General features: G+C 33.4%; 2 protein-coding genes across 2 annotated transcripts; one reads left to right on the top strand and one right to left on the bottom strand.

Annotated features, from left to right (window-relative positions):
* Window positions 1-4,134: 4,134 nt before the first annotated feature.
* On the bottom strand, window positions 4,135-5,495 carry LOC107629661 (proline-rich receptor-like protein kinase PERK3). The gene is made up of 4 exons (XM_088506691.1): window positions 5,388-5,495; window positions 4,718-5,026; window positions 4,469-4,543; window positions 4,135-4,362 (listed from the first exon to the last, which is right to left on the bottom strand). Exons 1-4 carry the CDS (start codon window positions 5,493-5,495, stop codon window positions 4,135-4,137), a joined length of 720 nt encoding a protein of 239 aa, XP_088362817.1.
* A 3,768-nt stretch (window positions 5,496-9,263) lies between these two features.
* On the top strand, window positions 9,264-12,695 carry LOC148569868 (uncharacterized). The gene is made up of 5 exons (XM_088506689.1): window positions 9,264-10,217; window positions 11,076-11,385; window positions 11,596-11,762; window positions 11,892-11,965; window positions 12,251-12,695. Exons 1-5 carry the CDS (start codon window positions 9,264-9,266, stop codon window positions 12,693-12,695), a joined length of 1,950 nt encoding a protein of 649 aa, XP_088362815.1.
* Window positions 12,696-16,076: the final 3,381 nt, after the last annotated feature.

Genomic DNA, 16,076 nt, shown 5'->3' with positions numbered 1-16,076 from the left:
CCACCCTACCAACAACCACCAACACCTCATCTCAATACCTCACCCTATCCCATCCCATCCCACCACTGTCCCGCCCCACTCTTTAGTTGTAATTTTTTATTATCTTCTTTTTAATTGTGTAATTTTTTTTATCATTTTTTTTCTTTTTAATATATTTTTTCTATTTTTTTCTTCTCGTCTTGTTATTATCTTTTTTGAGAATGAGAGAAAAAAACATAAAAAATAGAACAAAAAAAATATATGATGATCATGCAGAAGAAGAAGGAAAAAGATGTAAAAAAAGAGCAGTACATGAACGTATAAAAAAATGCTTGACAAGTTGGCCGCCTATCATTTCTGTAATTTCATAATCCATTTTCCTAGTTTTTAACTAACTAACTTTCAAAGTCACCAAAAGAAACAACTAACCTCCAAATCAAATTTAATTTACCTATTTAATTTCATATATTCATTCTAACTACTCCTACTCCCTCCTAGTACACGCCCATAATCCACGTGTTTAGCCTATCACTTTCATTCTTTTTGCTTTCATTCATATGAATTGGATAATTCCCGTATTACATCATAAAATACGGCTATGGATTCCTTACTCCTATTACGTGGAAGTACCATTAATCTATCTAAAAATATTTACAAATTAAATTTCATTTTTTAATTTTTAAAAAATTAATAATTAAAATTTTGTCTTTCTAATTTTATTTTTCACATTTTTTCCTCTTCTTTTAACCATAGTTTCAGAGATAAAAGATGTCTCTGGTAGGATTTTTTCATTAATGCTCATGTTCTTCTCCCATCTCTGTTACCATTGTCGCTATTGTTGTCTGCACTCAGATCAGCACTGCCACTACCATTTCTACTGTCTTCACACCCCACTTTTCAGTTCCTCTGCGTTGTTGTGCTTCGTCTCTGTTCCTGCAAACTACTCAGGTTTCATTTTATTTTATTTTGTTTTAATACTTTTTCTATGAGAATTTTTGTGAATTTAGAGGTTTTTCTACTGTCTTTGCACCACCATTTTTATATTATTTTATCCCTCTGCCCTGCTTTTTTTCTTTTTCGAAAAGAAATTGCAGTAAGTCGCTGGAACAATCTTGATTATGTGAGACATGAGTCCGAGAGATACATCATGCAGAATTGGTCTTTCTTTATCAATTAGAAGTTAAATCTTGTTGCCTATAGAATTGTTAGACTTAATAATTGATTAATTATTATTTTGTAATGTGTTTGCATAAAGAATTAATTGATCCAACATGTCCATGAGAATTGAAAATCTTAATCTTTTCTAACAAAGAACTATCTTAATTAATTTTGGATTCGTTTTGTAGCATCTAATTTTAGTTATACACAATCAAATGTACTTTCTGTCATCCTAATGTAGTAGAGTTGTGTTCAGTATTCAGTGTTAGTAAAAAAGAAAACAGGCTTCAGTTGTGAGCAAGGAGAATAGGCCCTGTTCATCCTCTGCATTCCTAATTTGTTATTTAACAGAATTTGAAAGTTCTTGTTCTGGTAGAATTCCACAATAATCTTTATAAAATTATTTGCTAGAGTATGCCTTTTGAGAAGTGTGTAAATGTGTAATTTTGATTGGCAATAAATTTATTTGAGTTTAATAGTTTTACATGAATGTTGTTTTGATTTTAAAAGAATTGTATAGTAAACCATTTTTCAATTAAAAGTTTCTTGTCCTTATATGTCGGTGATGATATTTTGCATTTGTGAGAATCATGATAGTTTGCACTACCTTTGGCCATAGCTTTCCACATAGAATACATACCACAACCAAAAGAAAGCTGTAAATTTGATGACATGTGACATGGTTAGATTAGATATATCCATATATCTAGAATGTGCACAACGTAATAATCCATGTTTGTGTTCGTTGGTCATCAATCTTAAATTTTGTGCATAAAATACAGTGTAGAATGAAATAGATACCTGAGTAATTCCCTTGCTATGGGTGAGACCATGATTTATGCCTCTCTCACCACTTTCTAAGTCTTCCCTTCTCTTAATAGCTTCCTCATCTTGGTAGAATTGATAATCTTGATACTTAGGAAGCACTAGGAGTCACAATATCAAATCTATTAGTATAAAATTGTGACTTTAATTAACTATGCTGTTTGGTATTCTATATTTTGTTCAAAGTAGATTCTTGACTTACTTGAAAATTGCTCCTCTTTTTATTCTTTAGGAGTCAATATTATGCTCAAGCGCCACATAGGATTTCTGGTGTTCAATATTCTGAAAACTATCAACACCAATTTGATCCTAGATATGGAAGAGGATATGGTGTTCCTACACCACACCAGCAATCTCAACAGCCTAATTTTATGTGTTCCACCTGCTCAGGTTCTCCAACCTCTCCAAATATTTTAACATATAACAACTTAAACCATTAAGAAACTAACAGTAGCAGCTTTTTGTGTCTTTCTTTGGAGTTGGTGTTCAATTGTTTCATGTTTTTGTCATTGTAAACAATCACCTCTAGATTGTTTTGAAAAACAGAATTATGAGCTTGTGTATTATATATCATTTAAGCTACATTTTTCTTCTGTTTATACATGCCAAATAGATTGTGATGGAGACCAAATGTTATTGAATGCATTTTTTACTTCTTTGGTACCATTATCTTTTGTCAAATTTGGTCTGAAGCATTAGAAGATTTCATAGAGTGATCATTGCCTCCGCATTGATGTTACAGATAACCTCTGATTTATTCTATCATTATTTTTTTTTTGTGCTTAATTTGTGACATGCTGTGATTTTTAGGATCTTTTGGTTTTGAAGTATGGAAGCAAAAAAAGTGATTCACTGGTGTAATAAAGATAGTCTCAAAATCTGAATTATATAAGAAAATTTATTTATCTATTAGTGCTTTCTCATTTTAAATCCATTTATCTGGTGAATGAACTAAATATTACTTCACTGTATTGACATTCATCTTACCCCCTTTGTTTGTTCTTTTGTTTGCAAAAAAGAAGTTTTGCATCTTTACAAGTGCAAGATGAAAGCAGGAGTTATTATTGAACCAACAATAGATAATTGTATTCTAAATATAAAGCTCTAGAGTATTTCAAGTAGAATGGTCTTGAAAAATAAGTTTATTCATAATTGCTTTATGAACTTGAAGTTGATTGGCACACAATGACTTTTACTAGGGAAAGGTGCAATTGATTCTCAAAAATTGGAATAATATTCTGGTGTAATAATTGTGTGACTTTATTTTATGATTGATGTTGTACTTTGTAGCTTTATAGAATTATTTGTAATAAGTTATATTGTATTATATAACTTAAAATAGATTAATTATATCTTATAAATTCAGGATATGTTTGAAATTTGCTATTATTCATTATTTGGATTAAATTATATTGTATCTATTATACCAGAATTAATTAGTTACGATAATATATAAATCACTAATAACTTATAAACCGAAGTTAAGTTCTTCTTTAAGAATTCAATGTTTTAGTTTAGAAGAGGTGGTTGCTCCCTCGGCAAAAGAGCATAAGGGAAAAAAATTTGCAGCAAACTGAACGGTTGTAAACCCCTTAACCATTTACTTGCACAATTCCATACTACTAAACTATTATAATTAGTGGATACTTTCTGTAGGACTCTTCTATCATACAAAATATGGGAGAATGGATGATGCATATAAGGTGTTTGATGAAAATTGTCAATGAAAAATTTGTGGCTTATACCACTATGATTCGTATGCTTATAGTGCAAATTCTTGCCTCTATCTGACGTTGGTATATTCATGCTCTTATTTTGGAAGAGATTATTAACAATTTAATTCATTATTTGGAAGCTATTTGATTTTCAATAAAGGAACATCCTTCAACAATTTCAGTTGTGTAGAAATGAAGCAGCATGATTCCATTGAAGTTCACAACAATTTAGCAATGGATAATTTAGTGAATATGCTAAAGAAAACCATGGTCATGAATGAATCAAATGTGTTAGGAACTTATGAAACCCACTGAAAGTTCTAGATCATGAAGAATGAGAAGAATACATGCTTAGTTCCTGAATCACCTCTACCATGTTTGGCCTTTGCTCAGAAAGCTCATGAGTGTACATCACTGCAATCTTTGAAAGAATTGCTGCTTCTGGTTTCAAATATTTTCACTTTAGATTTGTGTCCACAAAATCATCAAATCTGAAAAACTCAACTGCCATTCTGATTGAACCCCCTACTATTGTCTTCTCAGATAGGACTTGAAGAACAATGACACCGAATGTAGAAACGTCGCTCTTCTCGGTGATGCGTCCAGCGGTAATGTATTCAGGAGCTAGGTATCCCATGGCAGCACCAACTTTCAGTGCCGAGTAAACAATGCCGTCTGCTAGAAACTTGGGGATCCCAGCATCCAGATCAATGGGTTAAACTGATTGTCAAAAAGAACTTTTTCGACTAAAATATTTTGGTGAACTATTGTAGGTTTGCTTGCTTCATTACTGTGAAGATATCCAAAACCTGGTTAAAAAGGATTAGCAAATACTCAATATCAACCAGATAGATCTTATGTTCATTCTGCATAATGATTATAGTTTAATCTTTACTATAGGTTCATAATAGTCGTCTTAATTCATGTAACCAATGTTAAATACTAAATAGTTGAAAAATACCTTGTTGTAAGAAAGAGGCAAATTTTCTGATCTACAATGAGTTTCTTAGAAAATATTGGGTGTCGAAAAAAGAACTAACCTTTTGCATTGCCCTTGCTGATGGAAACCCTCTTAGACGACTCAGACACATTTTCACTTCCATCTTCCATATCAAGATATATAGAGTGCCACTGGTTACAAAATCGTAGACAAGGTAACATTCACCTCTACTACTTGAGCAACAAAAACCTCTCATCTTTACAATGTTTTTATGTCTCAGTGAGGTTAGCAGGCTCAATCCCTTCAAGAATTCAACTTCCTCAGGTATGCAGCATGTCACATTAATACTTCTGATGGCCACAGGAGAACCATCTCTGAGAACTCCTTTGTAGACGGCAGAGAATTTGCTCTTACCCAATAAATATAGAAGCAAGTGAGAAAGTATCCATATGAAGCTGAACAAGATTATGCAAACACATTACAAAATAATAATTAATCAATTATTAAGTCTAACAATTCTATAGACAACAAGATTTAACTTCTAATTGATAAAGAAAGACCAATTCTGTATGATATATCTCTCGGACTCATGTCTCACAATAATTAAGATTGCTTCAGCGACTTACCGCAATTTCTTTTTGAAAAAGCAAAAAAGCAGGGCAGAGGGATAAAATTAAATAAAGACTGTGGTGCAAAGACAGCATAAAAATCTCCAAATTCACAAGAATTGCCATAAAAAAGTATTAAAACAAAATAAAGTAAAATGAAACCTGAGTAGTTCGTAGGGGTAGAGACGAAGCACAACAACACAGAGAGGCCGGAAAGTGTGGTGTGGCGGCAGTAGAAGTAGTGGTGGTGGTGCCGAGTGCAGGCAGCATGGTAGCTACAGAAATGGGAGAAGAACATGAGCAATTGAGCATTAGTGGAAAAAGTGAGAAAAACCCTAGCAGAGACATCTCTCATCTCTAAAACTATGGTTAAAAGGAAAAGACAAAAAGTGTGAAAAAATAAAATTAGAGGCATAATTTTAATTATTAATTTTTTTAAAAATAAAAAAATGGGGTTCAATTTGTAAATATTTTTAGTTGGGTTAACAGTACTCCCACATAAAAGTGGGAATAAGGAATCCATGGCCCATAAATACATCTATATTATACATTCATATATCTAACACTAAAAGATTCTATTCTTTGAGACATTGATCTAAACATAATTTGTCACCTTTTACGGGCTACGGATTTCTTACTCCTAACATTATATAGGAGTATGATTCACCACCATTAAAATATTTACAAAACAAACCCATTTTTTATTTTTGAAAGAATTAATAATTCAAAATTTGCCCTTGCTTTTTTTTTTTTGTTTTACACATTCCCCCTATTTCTTTTAATCTGAGTTTTAAAGAGAAGTCCAGAGCTCTGCTAGGGCTTTTGCCCCTCACTCTGCTCCCCATCAATGTAGCTCGTTCCTTATTCCTCCCCCTCCGCAGTAGCTCGCTCTCTGATTCTCTCCCTGCACCGTGGTCGTTATCTGATCCTCTCCATCCGCGGGATTGCTCGTTCTCCCCTGTATGGTGCTTGTTCTCTGATCGTTGACGCCGCAACACGCTGTCGCCGCCGCTGCTACACTCGGGTCCACCGCTTCATTGTTTTTTGTCGCCTCTATGTTCCTCTTCTTCACCAGCGACTCTGATTTCTGTCCTTCTCCCTCCACCTCTGCCTCTGTGATCTACCCCTTTAAGGTTCTATTTTGTTTTTATTTTTATTGTACTTTATTTTTTTCTATGAAAATTTTATGTGAATTTGAATGTTCTTCGTTTGCCAGAGTATTGAAAGTTGTTTTGATTTCAAAAGAATTTGATAATAAACTAGTGAAAAGTTTTAAAATGGATTAGGAGTCCTTGATTATGCTTGAATGATTGAATTTGATTGTTGTAATTTGGTTGGTAGTAACTCTTTTGATTTCTAATTGAATAAGGTTCCTACTTTTTTCTTGTTTGAAGTTTAACCTCTATTGTGGAAGTAGGGCAATGATTGTGAAAAACTAAAATACAATACATGGTGTCTTGCATGAGGAAACTCATTGGATTAGGAGTAAATTTCAGAGATTGTATCATTAGGAAGTCAATAATGTTTCCAATTATGCTGATTTACTGGGTAAAATAAAATAAAATAAGGATGACTAAAGAAAGAGATTTGATTGATTTTACCTCATGATGTATTTTGTAAAACTTTGTTAATTTAAACTTTAGAAATATTTTGATTTAATTGCTAGGTTATTGTTAATTGGAATCAATTTGTTGAAGAACAAATATATCAAAGAGGATAGATAAAAAACCTTTCATACTAAATTGAGAGAGCCCTCTGCCACTTTTATCAGGTCCAACTGTCTGTTGACCTCTCTTTTTCTTATTGCTGATGTGTGATATAATCAATTAAGGGAACAAAGAATTTCGATTAGTAGCAAAATCAGAGGCAGACAATTGCCACTTACATGTAATAGTACACTGCTAAATTCATACTTATTCCAATTTCCTTTTTTGATATACTCAGTAAGAGGAAGCATTTAGTATAAAATATATGCAGATCAATTAAACAAAAAATGACCAACAATTCTTCCATAAAAGCAAAAATACAATAAACATAAAATCAATAGGTCAAAGTTGAATTGCACTCTCAATGTTATGAACAATAGATTTTTTTTGCTAATTTGTCACTGTAACACATTTTTGTCTTGTCCCACACTTTTGTATGAGAGTATGTAAATATAAAAAGCACTGAGTAATGATACATCTTCCAAACATGTATTCCTAATAGTCCTTCTAATATTAAATTAAAAAAAGTATTAAGTGAAAAAGTAAAGATATTTAATGCCTTGTAAATATATATATAAAAAAAAATTCAAGATTTTCTAAATTTATTAGTTAGGAAGAATTATTAGTAAGAGTATTAGGGAGATTAATCATTTTTCTATAGAATTTTCTATGGCTAATTGCTACTATTGTTGAGGACTTAAAATTGCATAATTATATATCTCATTCAGGAGATATTTTTATCAACATTATTAAATAATATGATATCATATTCAGTGGCTTATAAAACTTGCTATTTTGCATCCATGTTTTAAAATGATTTTGTTGTAATTTATCTTTGTTGTAGTTAGACTGGCTAAACTAACTGTTGACAAGGTCATGACTGCACCATGCGAGACATCAATTTTATAGCCAAAGCATGGTGGAAATGTGCACTATTTCACAGCAATAACACCTTGTGCTGTGCTAGACATCCTTTCACCTCCTTATAGAGAAGATGAAGGAAGGAAGTGTACTTACTATCATGATTATCCATATTCAACATTCTATAAGTAACTCTTTGAACTATCACTTATATTCCATGCACCATAGGATATAGCATTGGTACTTAGTAGTAGGAATGATCTTAGAAGTTCTATAAACTCAATTTGCTTCCTTTCTTGAGTTTTGAAGCCTCTGATTGAGGATGTATAAGTTTAGTTACATTTTCAGTTTTTCCCCCTTAGAAAGTTATTATCCTTTTCAAAACTTGTAAATCACTTATAAATAGATTTTTAGTTTTTTCCCCTTTGAAGCTGCTCTATCTCATATCATTTCATATGAATACCAACTTAAATAGATTTTCCAGGGACATCAAGAAATAGATAATTGCTATAGTCGAGGATCTACTTTCTTTCTGGATTCAACCATTAAAATGTGCATTAGGCAACTTTTGTAGCAGCTGCAACTTGGTGAGCATATAAGTACTTTTGTAAAATTTTGCATTGTGGTATTATTATTTTGTGTTAATCTTTTCTCAAGCTAAATTTGTCCCATTTGGTTCTGCTTTTGAAGCTAAAAAGGAGTAATACATCATTGTGTATTTATCAAGCAGGTTATGATCATTTCCTTTGTGTGAGGCCTAAGCAAACACTTTTTGCAGAGTCCCTCTACATCACAATTAGTGTATTAACCTGAACGAATGAATGATCGGATGGTTAAATTCTTTTCTGGTTTACCTGGAGTTCTTCACTCATAGTCCTTCAACTTTGAGGTGTGATTGCAATTCGAGCACTCTAGCCAAAAAGTTCGTAAGCAACGACCGTTTATTGTATCATTGATTTCACCATTTAGTTTATTCGTTTATGTTCTTGTACAAGAATTCTGCATGTATGCTTAGTAGTGCTTGTAAGTTTTGACTTTTGAGACTTGTTTGTAGCTTTGATTTGGAAAATAGTGAAAATTTTTACCTTGCCGTGGGTTTTTTTTATCTCTCACATTGGGAGGTTTAGTGCTCATAACAACTATACTCACAAAATGACAAGCACTTAGGCTGGGTTTGTTTTCAAAGACAGGACAGAACATGACACTGAGACAGAGACAATAGGACAGAGACACTAAAAATTATTGTTTGTGTATTGTGTTTGGATACGATGTACAAGACACTAATGTAATGTCCAGTATTATGTTTGGATACACATGGACAAGACTAAAATATTATATGAAATGACTAAAATAACCATATGATTCCAAATTTTCTACATCAAGTACCAAATTTTCTACTTGGTATAGAGCAGTTCAGGCTGGCAGGAACTTGGCTAAAAGGTTGGATAGAGCTCTAGTTAATGAGGCATGGATGACAATATTTCCTGAGGGTTATTCTAAAATTCTTAGCAGGCTTCATTCTGATCATTGTCCTATTTTAGTTCGTTGTCATAGTAGCCCCAGAGTGAAAGGTTCTTGTCCTTTTAGGTTCCAAGCTGCGTGGGCAACACATCCTTTTTATAAACATGTTATTAGTAAGGCTTGGAATCAAGAATTTGGAGGCGTTATTGAAAGGCTTAAGATGGTTCAACAGGCTTCTTTGGACTTCAACTCAAAGATTTTTGGAAATATTTTTGTGCGAAAAAATAAGCTGGAATATCAGATTGATCAGATTCAATGGCGTTTGGAGGTTACCGATGTGTTATCTCTAAGAATTAAAGAAGCTAAAGTGAGGGAAGATTACAATAGGCTTTTATTGCAAGAGGAACTTTTTTGGTACCAGAAATCTAGAGAGCAGTGGGTCAAGTATGGGGATAGAAACACTAAATTTTTTCATCTTCAGACTTTGGTGCGTAGAAACCATAATAGAGTACATGGATTATATGTTAGAGATGGGTCTTGGTCTACTGATCCAGATATTCTCCAGGAAGAAGCCCTCTCTTTTTACAAGAATCTCTTTGGTACAACGGAAGAGGTTGAGGTTGATTGTTTAGGGGATGTTCCAATGCCCACTCTAAGCACTGAGGCTTGTGCTAGGTTAATTGACCTTGTCTCTTTTGCGGAAGTCAAGTCAGCAGTATTCAGTATGAGCCCTTTTAAGGCTCCTGGTCCAGATGGCTTTCAAGCTTATTTTTTTAAAGAATATTGGGAGATAGTAGGCACTGAGATTTGGAATATTGTCCGGAGCACTTTTTTGGGAGAGTTCTTAAATCCTAGCATCATAGAAACTCTGATTGTGCTTATTCCTAAAATTGATAACCCTACCTTTATGAAGGATTTCAGGCCTATTAGCTTGTGTAATGTTGTTTATAAAATTATCACCAAAGTATTGACTAACCGACTTTGGCCTTTTCTTCCAGATATTGTTAGTCCTTTACAATGAGGTTTTATTCCGGGTTGTGGTGCTCCTGATAATATTATTGTGGCCCAAGAAATTCTGAATTTCATGAAGCACACAAAATCCAAGAAAGGTACTCTTGCTTTTAAAATTGATCTTGAAAAAGCTTATGATAGGGTGGATTGGAGGTTTTTGGAGAGTACTCTCATTGCTTTTGGTTTTCCTATCATCACTGTTAATTTGATTATGAATTGTGTCCGTGCATCATCTCTTTCTATTATGTGGAATGGGAATATATTGGATAGTTTTGCTCCTAGAAGGGGGCTTAGACAGGGCGATCCAATGTCTCCTTACTTATTTGTACTTTGTATGGAAAGACTTGCTTGTTATATATCTCATAAGGTGGTCGAGGGTGTGTGGAAACCAGTTTCTGTCACTAAGGGTGGCCTAAAATTTTCTCATTTGATGTTTTCAGATGATCTCTTACTCTTCTGTCAGGCTACAAAGAGTCAGGTCCAAATGGTCATGCATTCTCTTAACATTTTTTGCAAGGCATCTGGCATGAAAGTGAATCTTGAAAAGTCTAAAGCTTTTTGTTCTAAAAATGTTACTACTCGTAGAAGAGATATTTTTACTAGTGTTTCTTCAATACGTTTTGCTTTGGACTTAGGAAGATATCTTGGAGTTAACCTTAATCATTCCCGTACCAGTAGGGCTTCTTTTCATTCGATGATTGAAAATGTGAGGGGAAGATTAGCTAATTGGAAAGGAAGGCTTCTAAATAAAGCAGGGAGACTTTGCCTGATCAATTCTGTTGCAGCATCCATTCCTGTCTATCATATGCAGGTATCTTTTTTTTCAAATTGGGTTTACGATAAATTGTCTTCTATGATGAGACAGTTCCTTTGGAAGGGTCAAGTTGATGGTAGAGGTCTTTCTCTTGTTAATTGGAGGACCGTGATCACTCCAAAGAAATTTGGTGGCCTAGGTGTTAGAGATCCTGCGTGTGTTAATATATCTTTACTTGGTAAATTGGTGTGGCAACTTTTTCATTGTCAGGACAAGTCTTGGGTTGCTCTATTGAGGGCGAAGTATCTGAGGAATGAGGGAGTTTTAGATGGCCCTGCCCCTTGCAATGCTTCTCATGTTTGGAAGAGTATCTCAAAGGCTTTTGGTGCTCTTAAGGATGCCTTCTCTTGGTGCGTTGGGTCACTTGATCAATCTTTTTGGTTTGACAATTGGAGTATTGAGGGCCCAATTGCTCAAGATGTTTCTTTTGTACATATATCTGACTCTGATTTAACTAATAGAGACGTTTGGAAAGATGGTCAATGGAATCTCCATGATATTTTCTCTATCATTCCAGAAGATGTCAAACAGCGTTTGAATGCTTATAATCCGGATTTGAATGCTGGAGAGAGTTCGGGTTGGTCGTGGGGTGTGGCATCTTCTAGACTCTACTCAGCTAGGAGTGGGTACAGTTGGCTAGCCAAAAGAAAGTTTGACTGGAATGAGCATGATAATTGGTTGTGGGTATGGTGACTGCATATTCCTGAAAAGTACAAGTTCTTGATTTGACTCTGTCTTCATAATGCTATTCCTACGGCAGACTTTCGTTTGAGTCGTGGTTTAGCTTTATCTAGCACCTGTCATTGGTGTCAGAATGGTTCTGAATCCATTCTTCATTGTCTTCGGGAGTGCCCTAGTGCCAAGGAGGTCTGGAACCTTTTAGGCCTGTATTCAGATAACTCAAATTTACATGATTGGCTCTACAGAAGTGCAAGGAGTGGAGATATTTTTCTTTTCTTTTCGAGTATCTGGTGGATTTGGAGAAGCAGGAATCATGACTTATTTAATATAGATGATTCATGGAGTGCTAGTAAAGTGGTGAGTTTTATTCGTAGTTCAGTAAGGGAGTTTCACACTATTTTTGCTATGCATCAATCTCTGTCTCCTCCTTCACTTTGTTTGCATTGGGTTCCACCTCCAGTTCATTCTGTTAAATTGAATTGTGATGCTAGTTGGTTTGCTCCTTTTGGCTATGCTGGTTTTGGTTGTATCATTCGCAATCCTGATGGATGTTGGTTGAAAGGTTGCACTGGGAAAGTCAAAGTGTGCAGTGTTCTTTTTGCTAAATTGTATGCAATTTGGAGAGGTTTACTTCTTGCATGGGAGAGTGGATTTCATGAAGTTATTTGTGAAACAGACTATTTAGAAGCTCTTTTCTTGGTAAACCAAAGAATGCTTGGTAAGGATATTCCGGAATGGGATTTGGCAAAGCATATACAGGAGGTTATGAATTGGAATTGGAGAGTCTCTATTCTTTTAATTCAGAGGACTGCAAATAGTGTTGCAGATTGTATGGCTAAAGCAGCTGCTTCTGTCGCGGACATTCACTCGAATTGGAGCCAACCATGGAGTGAGTTTCAACATCTAATATATTTAGATATGACCCTAGCCAATTAATTTGGTTTTGTCTCTTTTTTTCTTTCTTTTCTATTTAGTAAAAAAAAAACTAATTTAATAGAGAATGAGAGTACGTGGGAGTACAAACGAAACTTGAAAAAAAGTTTGAAAAGACCAAAAATTTTAATAAAAAAATATATAATAGTACTTATATTAAAATAAAAATTATAAATATATTTATTTTATTTTTAAATTTATTATTAATATGTAAGAATACATATGGTTAAGATTAATAAAAAAGTAGATCTGAGTTTGATTAATAAAAAATTTTGTTTAGGTTAATAAGCCAGATTAATTTTAAATAAAAAATCAATATTAAAAAAGAATCTATTTTTACATGAAAAAAAAAGTTTCAAGACTAATTATAGAAAAAATAAGAAGGGATAATAGTAGAATAATAAAAAATGTATATGAACAAAAAGGAAAACAAAATTTATAAAAAAATATGTGTCCACTCTTCCAAATTCCGTTTCCATCATTGTCCTTCGTAAAAGAGTGGACACAAAAATATAAAAAACTGTCTCGGAGACAATGTGTTCCGTGTCCATGTCTCTGCTTCCAAACACATTTTAAACATGTACTGTCTATGTCTCTGTGTCCTGTCTCCGAAAACAAATGCTACCTTAATTTATGATGGGACCAGAATGAAACAACTGGAGTTTGATACTACAGTTTGAGCAACTTGAAAATATTATTACTTTTTATAAAACACTTGAGCTACATTTGTCTTATAAATCAGAAGGACGACATCAAAATTTTGATTTTTAGTAATAATGAACGAGTATACAATGAATCCCAAATTGTGGTGGGAGGAAAAATTATGCAGCAAAAATACACTCATTGCATGTTGTCCAGATTGAGGTAGAAATTAATATAGGCAAACTACTAAAACCAAAAATAATAAATACATAGCTACATTTACCATTTAACAACTATCATCTCAACCTAGTGGGATGGACAAGATTTTTACTGCTATTATCATCTTCACTTCGATCAGTGATCTCTCCACCTATTCACTTTCTATCTCTGCTAGAGTCCTTTTGCTCATGATGATAATTGCCATGGGATCACAACGATTCCCCTTCAGTCCTCCGTTCCTCCAAGAAAGAATGATAAAATAGTGATAAATGAGAATCAAATTATAGCAATGCTGAATCATCTTACTTTTGCTCTCCAGTTATGTATAATACAGAATTCAAGAAAGGGAAAGAACATACATCACTGAATAGGATCTCGTCGGCCTCAAGCATGTGGATTATGTGTCCGATTTTAGGTCTCTTTGTGGCATCTGGATCAACACATTTAAGAGCAACCAACAGAGCAAAGCTTAAGAGCCTTTGAAGAAGACTTTTCAGGAAGGTTCGGATCAATGAGTTCCTCTGATTTTCTATTGCCAACCATAGCTTTCAACCACTCAATTAAATTAACCTGCAAATATACCAAATTCTAGTTAGGAAAATAGAAAAAGAGAGAAAATAATTAGCATAGAACATTGTAAGAAGATTAAAACCAAAACTGTATATTATTATTGGTTATAGCCTCTAACCTCTCCTTGGGTTTTACTATATTCAACGGGACTTCTTACGGTAATTATTTCCATAATAAGTATCCCAAAACTATAAACATCACTCTTCTCAGTCAGCATTCCAGTGCATGCATACTCCGGTGCAACATAACTACAGAACAAGAAAAGAGAGAACATGAACTTTGAAACCTGAAATATTTGAGTATAGAAAGTGAAACTAACTGATAAGGGAAAATATTTGGTTAACTCATACTAACCCAGATGTCTCCATCATACAAGACACCATGTATTGTATTTTAGTTCTTCACAATCATTGTCCTACTTCCACAAAAAAGTAGGAGCCTTATTCAATTAGAAATCAAAAGAGTTACTACCAACCAAAGCATAACAATCAAATTCAATCATTCAAGCATAATCAAGGACTCCTAATCCATTTTGAAACTTTTTACTGGTTTATTATCAAATTCTTTTAAAATCAAAACAACATTCAATACTCTGGCAAACGAAGAACATTCAAATTCACATAAAATTTTCATAGAAAAGAAAATAAAGTACAATAAAAATAAAAACAAAATGGAACCTTAAAGGAGTAGGTCGCAGAGGCAGAGGTGGAGGGAGAAGGATAGAGATCAGAGTCGCTGGTGAAGAAGATAGAGGAACAGAGAGGCGACAGAAAACAATGAAGTGGTGGACCCGAGTGTAGCAACGGCGGCGGCAGCGTGTTGCGGCGTCGACGATCAGAGAACAAGCACGATACAGGGGAGAACGAGCAATTCCGCGAATAGAAAGGATTAGAGAACGACCATGACGCAGGGAGAGGATCAGAGAGCGAGCTACTGCGGAGGGGGAGGACCAAGGAAGGAGCGACGTTGATGGAAAGCAGAGGGGCAAAAGCCCTAGCAAAATTTTGGACTCTCATCTTTGAAACTCTGATTAAAAGAAACAGAAGGAATGTGTAAAACAAAAAAAAAAGCAAAGGGCAAATGTTTAATTATCAATTTTTTTCAAAAATAAAAATATGGGGTTTATTTTGTAAATATTTTAATGGTGGTGAATCATACTCCTGTATAAAAATAGGAGTAAGAAATCCATGGCCCCTTTTACAATAAGTGCAATACTTGTCACTTTTTACAATAGGTGCAACAAATAATTTTATATTTTTTTAAACCTCTCAACAATTTTATTAATATAGGTTTCTTGAGATAAACTTAAAATTTCTTTATGTTTATCTTTATAAATCTTTATGCTAATAATATAAGATGCGTCACACGTATCTTTCTTATCAAAATATATAGAGAAAAATTGTTTTGCCTCATGTAACAATTCCAAGTCATTTGTTACAAGTAAAATGTCATGTATATATAAGATGAGAAATATGATCTTATTCCCACTAATCTTATAGTATATACATTGATCAGAAATATTTTCAATGACACCAAATAAAGAAATTATATTGTGAAACTTCAAATACCATGGTCGAAAAGCCTGTTTAAAACCATACATTGCTCTCTTAAATTTGCAAACTAATTCCATATAAGCACTTGAAATAAACTCTTCAGATTGTCTTATATAGACCTCTTTTTCCAAATCTCCATTAAAAAATGTCATTTTTACATTTATTTGATGTAATTTCATGTCAAAATAGCGCTACTAATATCATAATGATACGAAAAGAGTCTTTCTTTAAAATTAAAAAAAAAATTCTAATAATGTAAAGTTGATATTTAAAGAGTAAAAAAATAAACATACAATTTATTTTTAATTTATATATATAGTCATTAACAACATAGTTATAATAATGTTAGGAATATCATATTAAAAGTCACATTATAAAAGAATATAGTTAAATGCACACA

This window comes from Arachis ipaensis, chromosome B3 (assembly GCF_059453495.1).
Source record: "Arachis ipaensis isolate K30076 ecotype BB chromosome B3, ASM5945349v1, whole genome shotgun sequence".
Lineage (NCBI taxonomy): Eukaryota > Viridiplantae > Streptophyta > Magnoliopsida > Fabales > Fabaceae > Arachis > Arachis ipaensis.
Note: the sequence above shows the minus strand (reverse complement) of the source record. Positions and strands in the feature narration are given on the sequence as shown.

Bases quoted from the DNA above. Each gene is read 5' to 3' on its own strand.
- LOC148569868 (XM_088506689.1), top strand. From the start codon at position 9,264: ATGACAATATTTCCTGAGGGTTATTCTAAAATTCTTAGCAGGCTTCAT. The intron at 11,386-11,595 runs GTATCTCAAAGG...CTATCATTCCAG, and splicing joins TGCTTCTCATGTTTGGAAGA to AAGATGTCAAACAGCGTTTG. The intron at 11,966-12,250 runs GTATTCAGATAA...TTGTGATGCTAG, and splicing joins GTCTGGAACCTTTTAGGCCT to TTGGTTTGCTCCTTTTGGCT.
- LOC107629661 (XM_088506691.1), bottom strand. From the start codon at position 5,495: ATGCTGCCTGCACTCGGCACCACCACCACTACTTCTACTGCCGCCACA. The intron at 5,027-5,387 runs GTTTCATTTTAC...TTATTGGGTAAG, and splicing joins TACCCCTACGAACTACTCAG to AGCAAATTCTCTGCCGTCTA. The intron at 4,363-4,468 runs GTAATGAAGCAA...GGGATCCCCAAG, and splicing joins AGGTTTTGGATATCTTCACA to TTTCTAGCAGACGGCATTGT.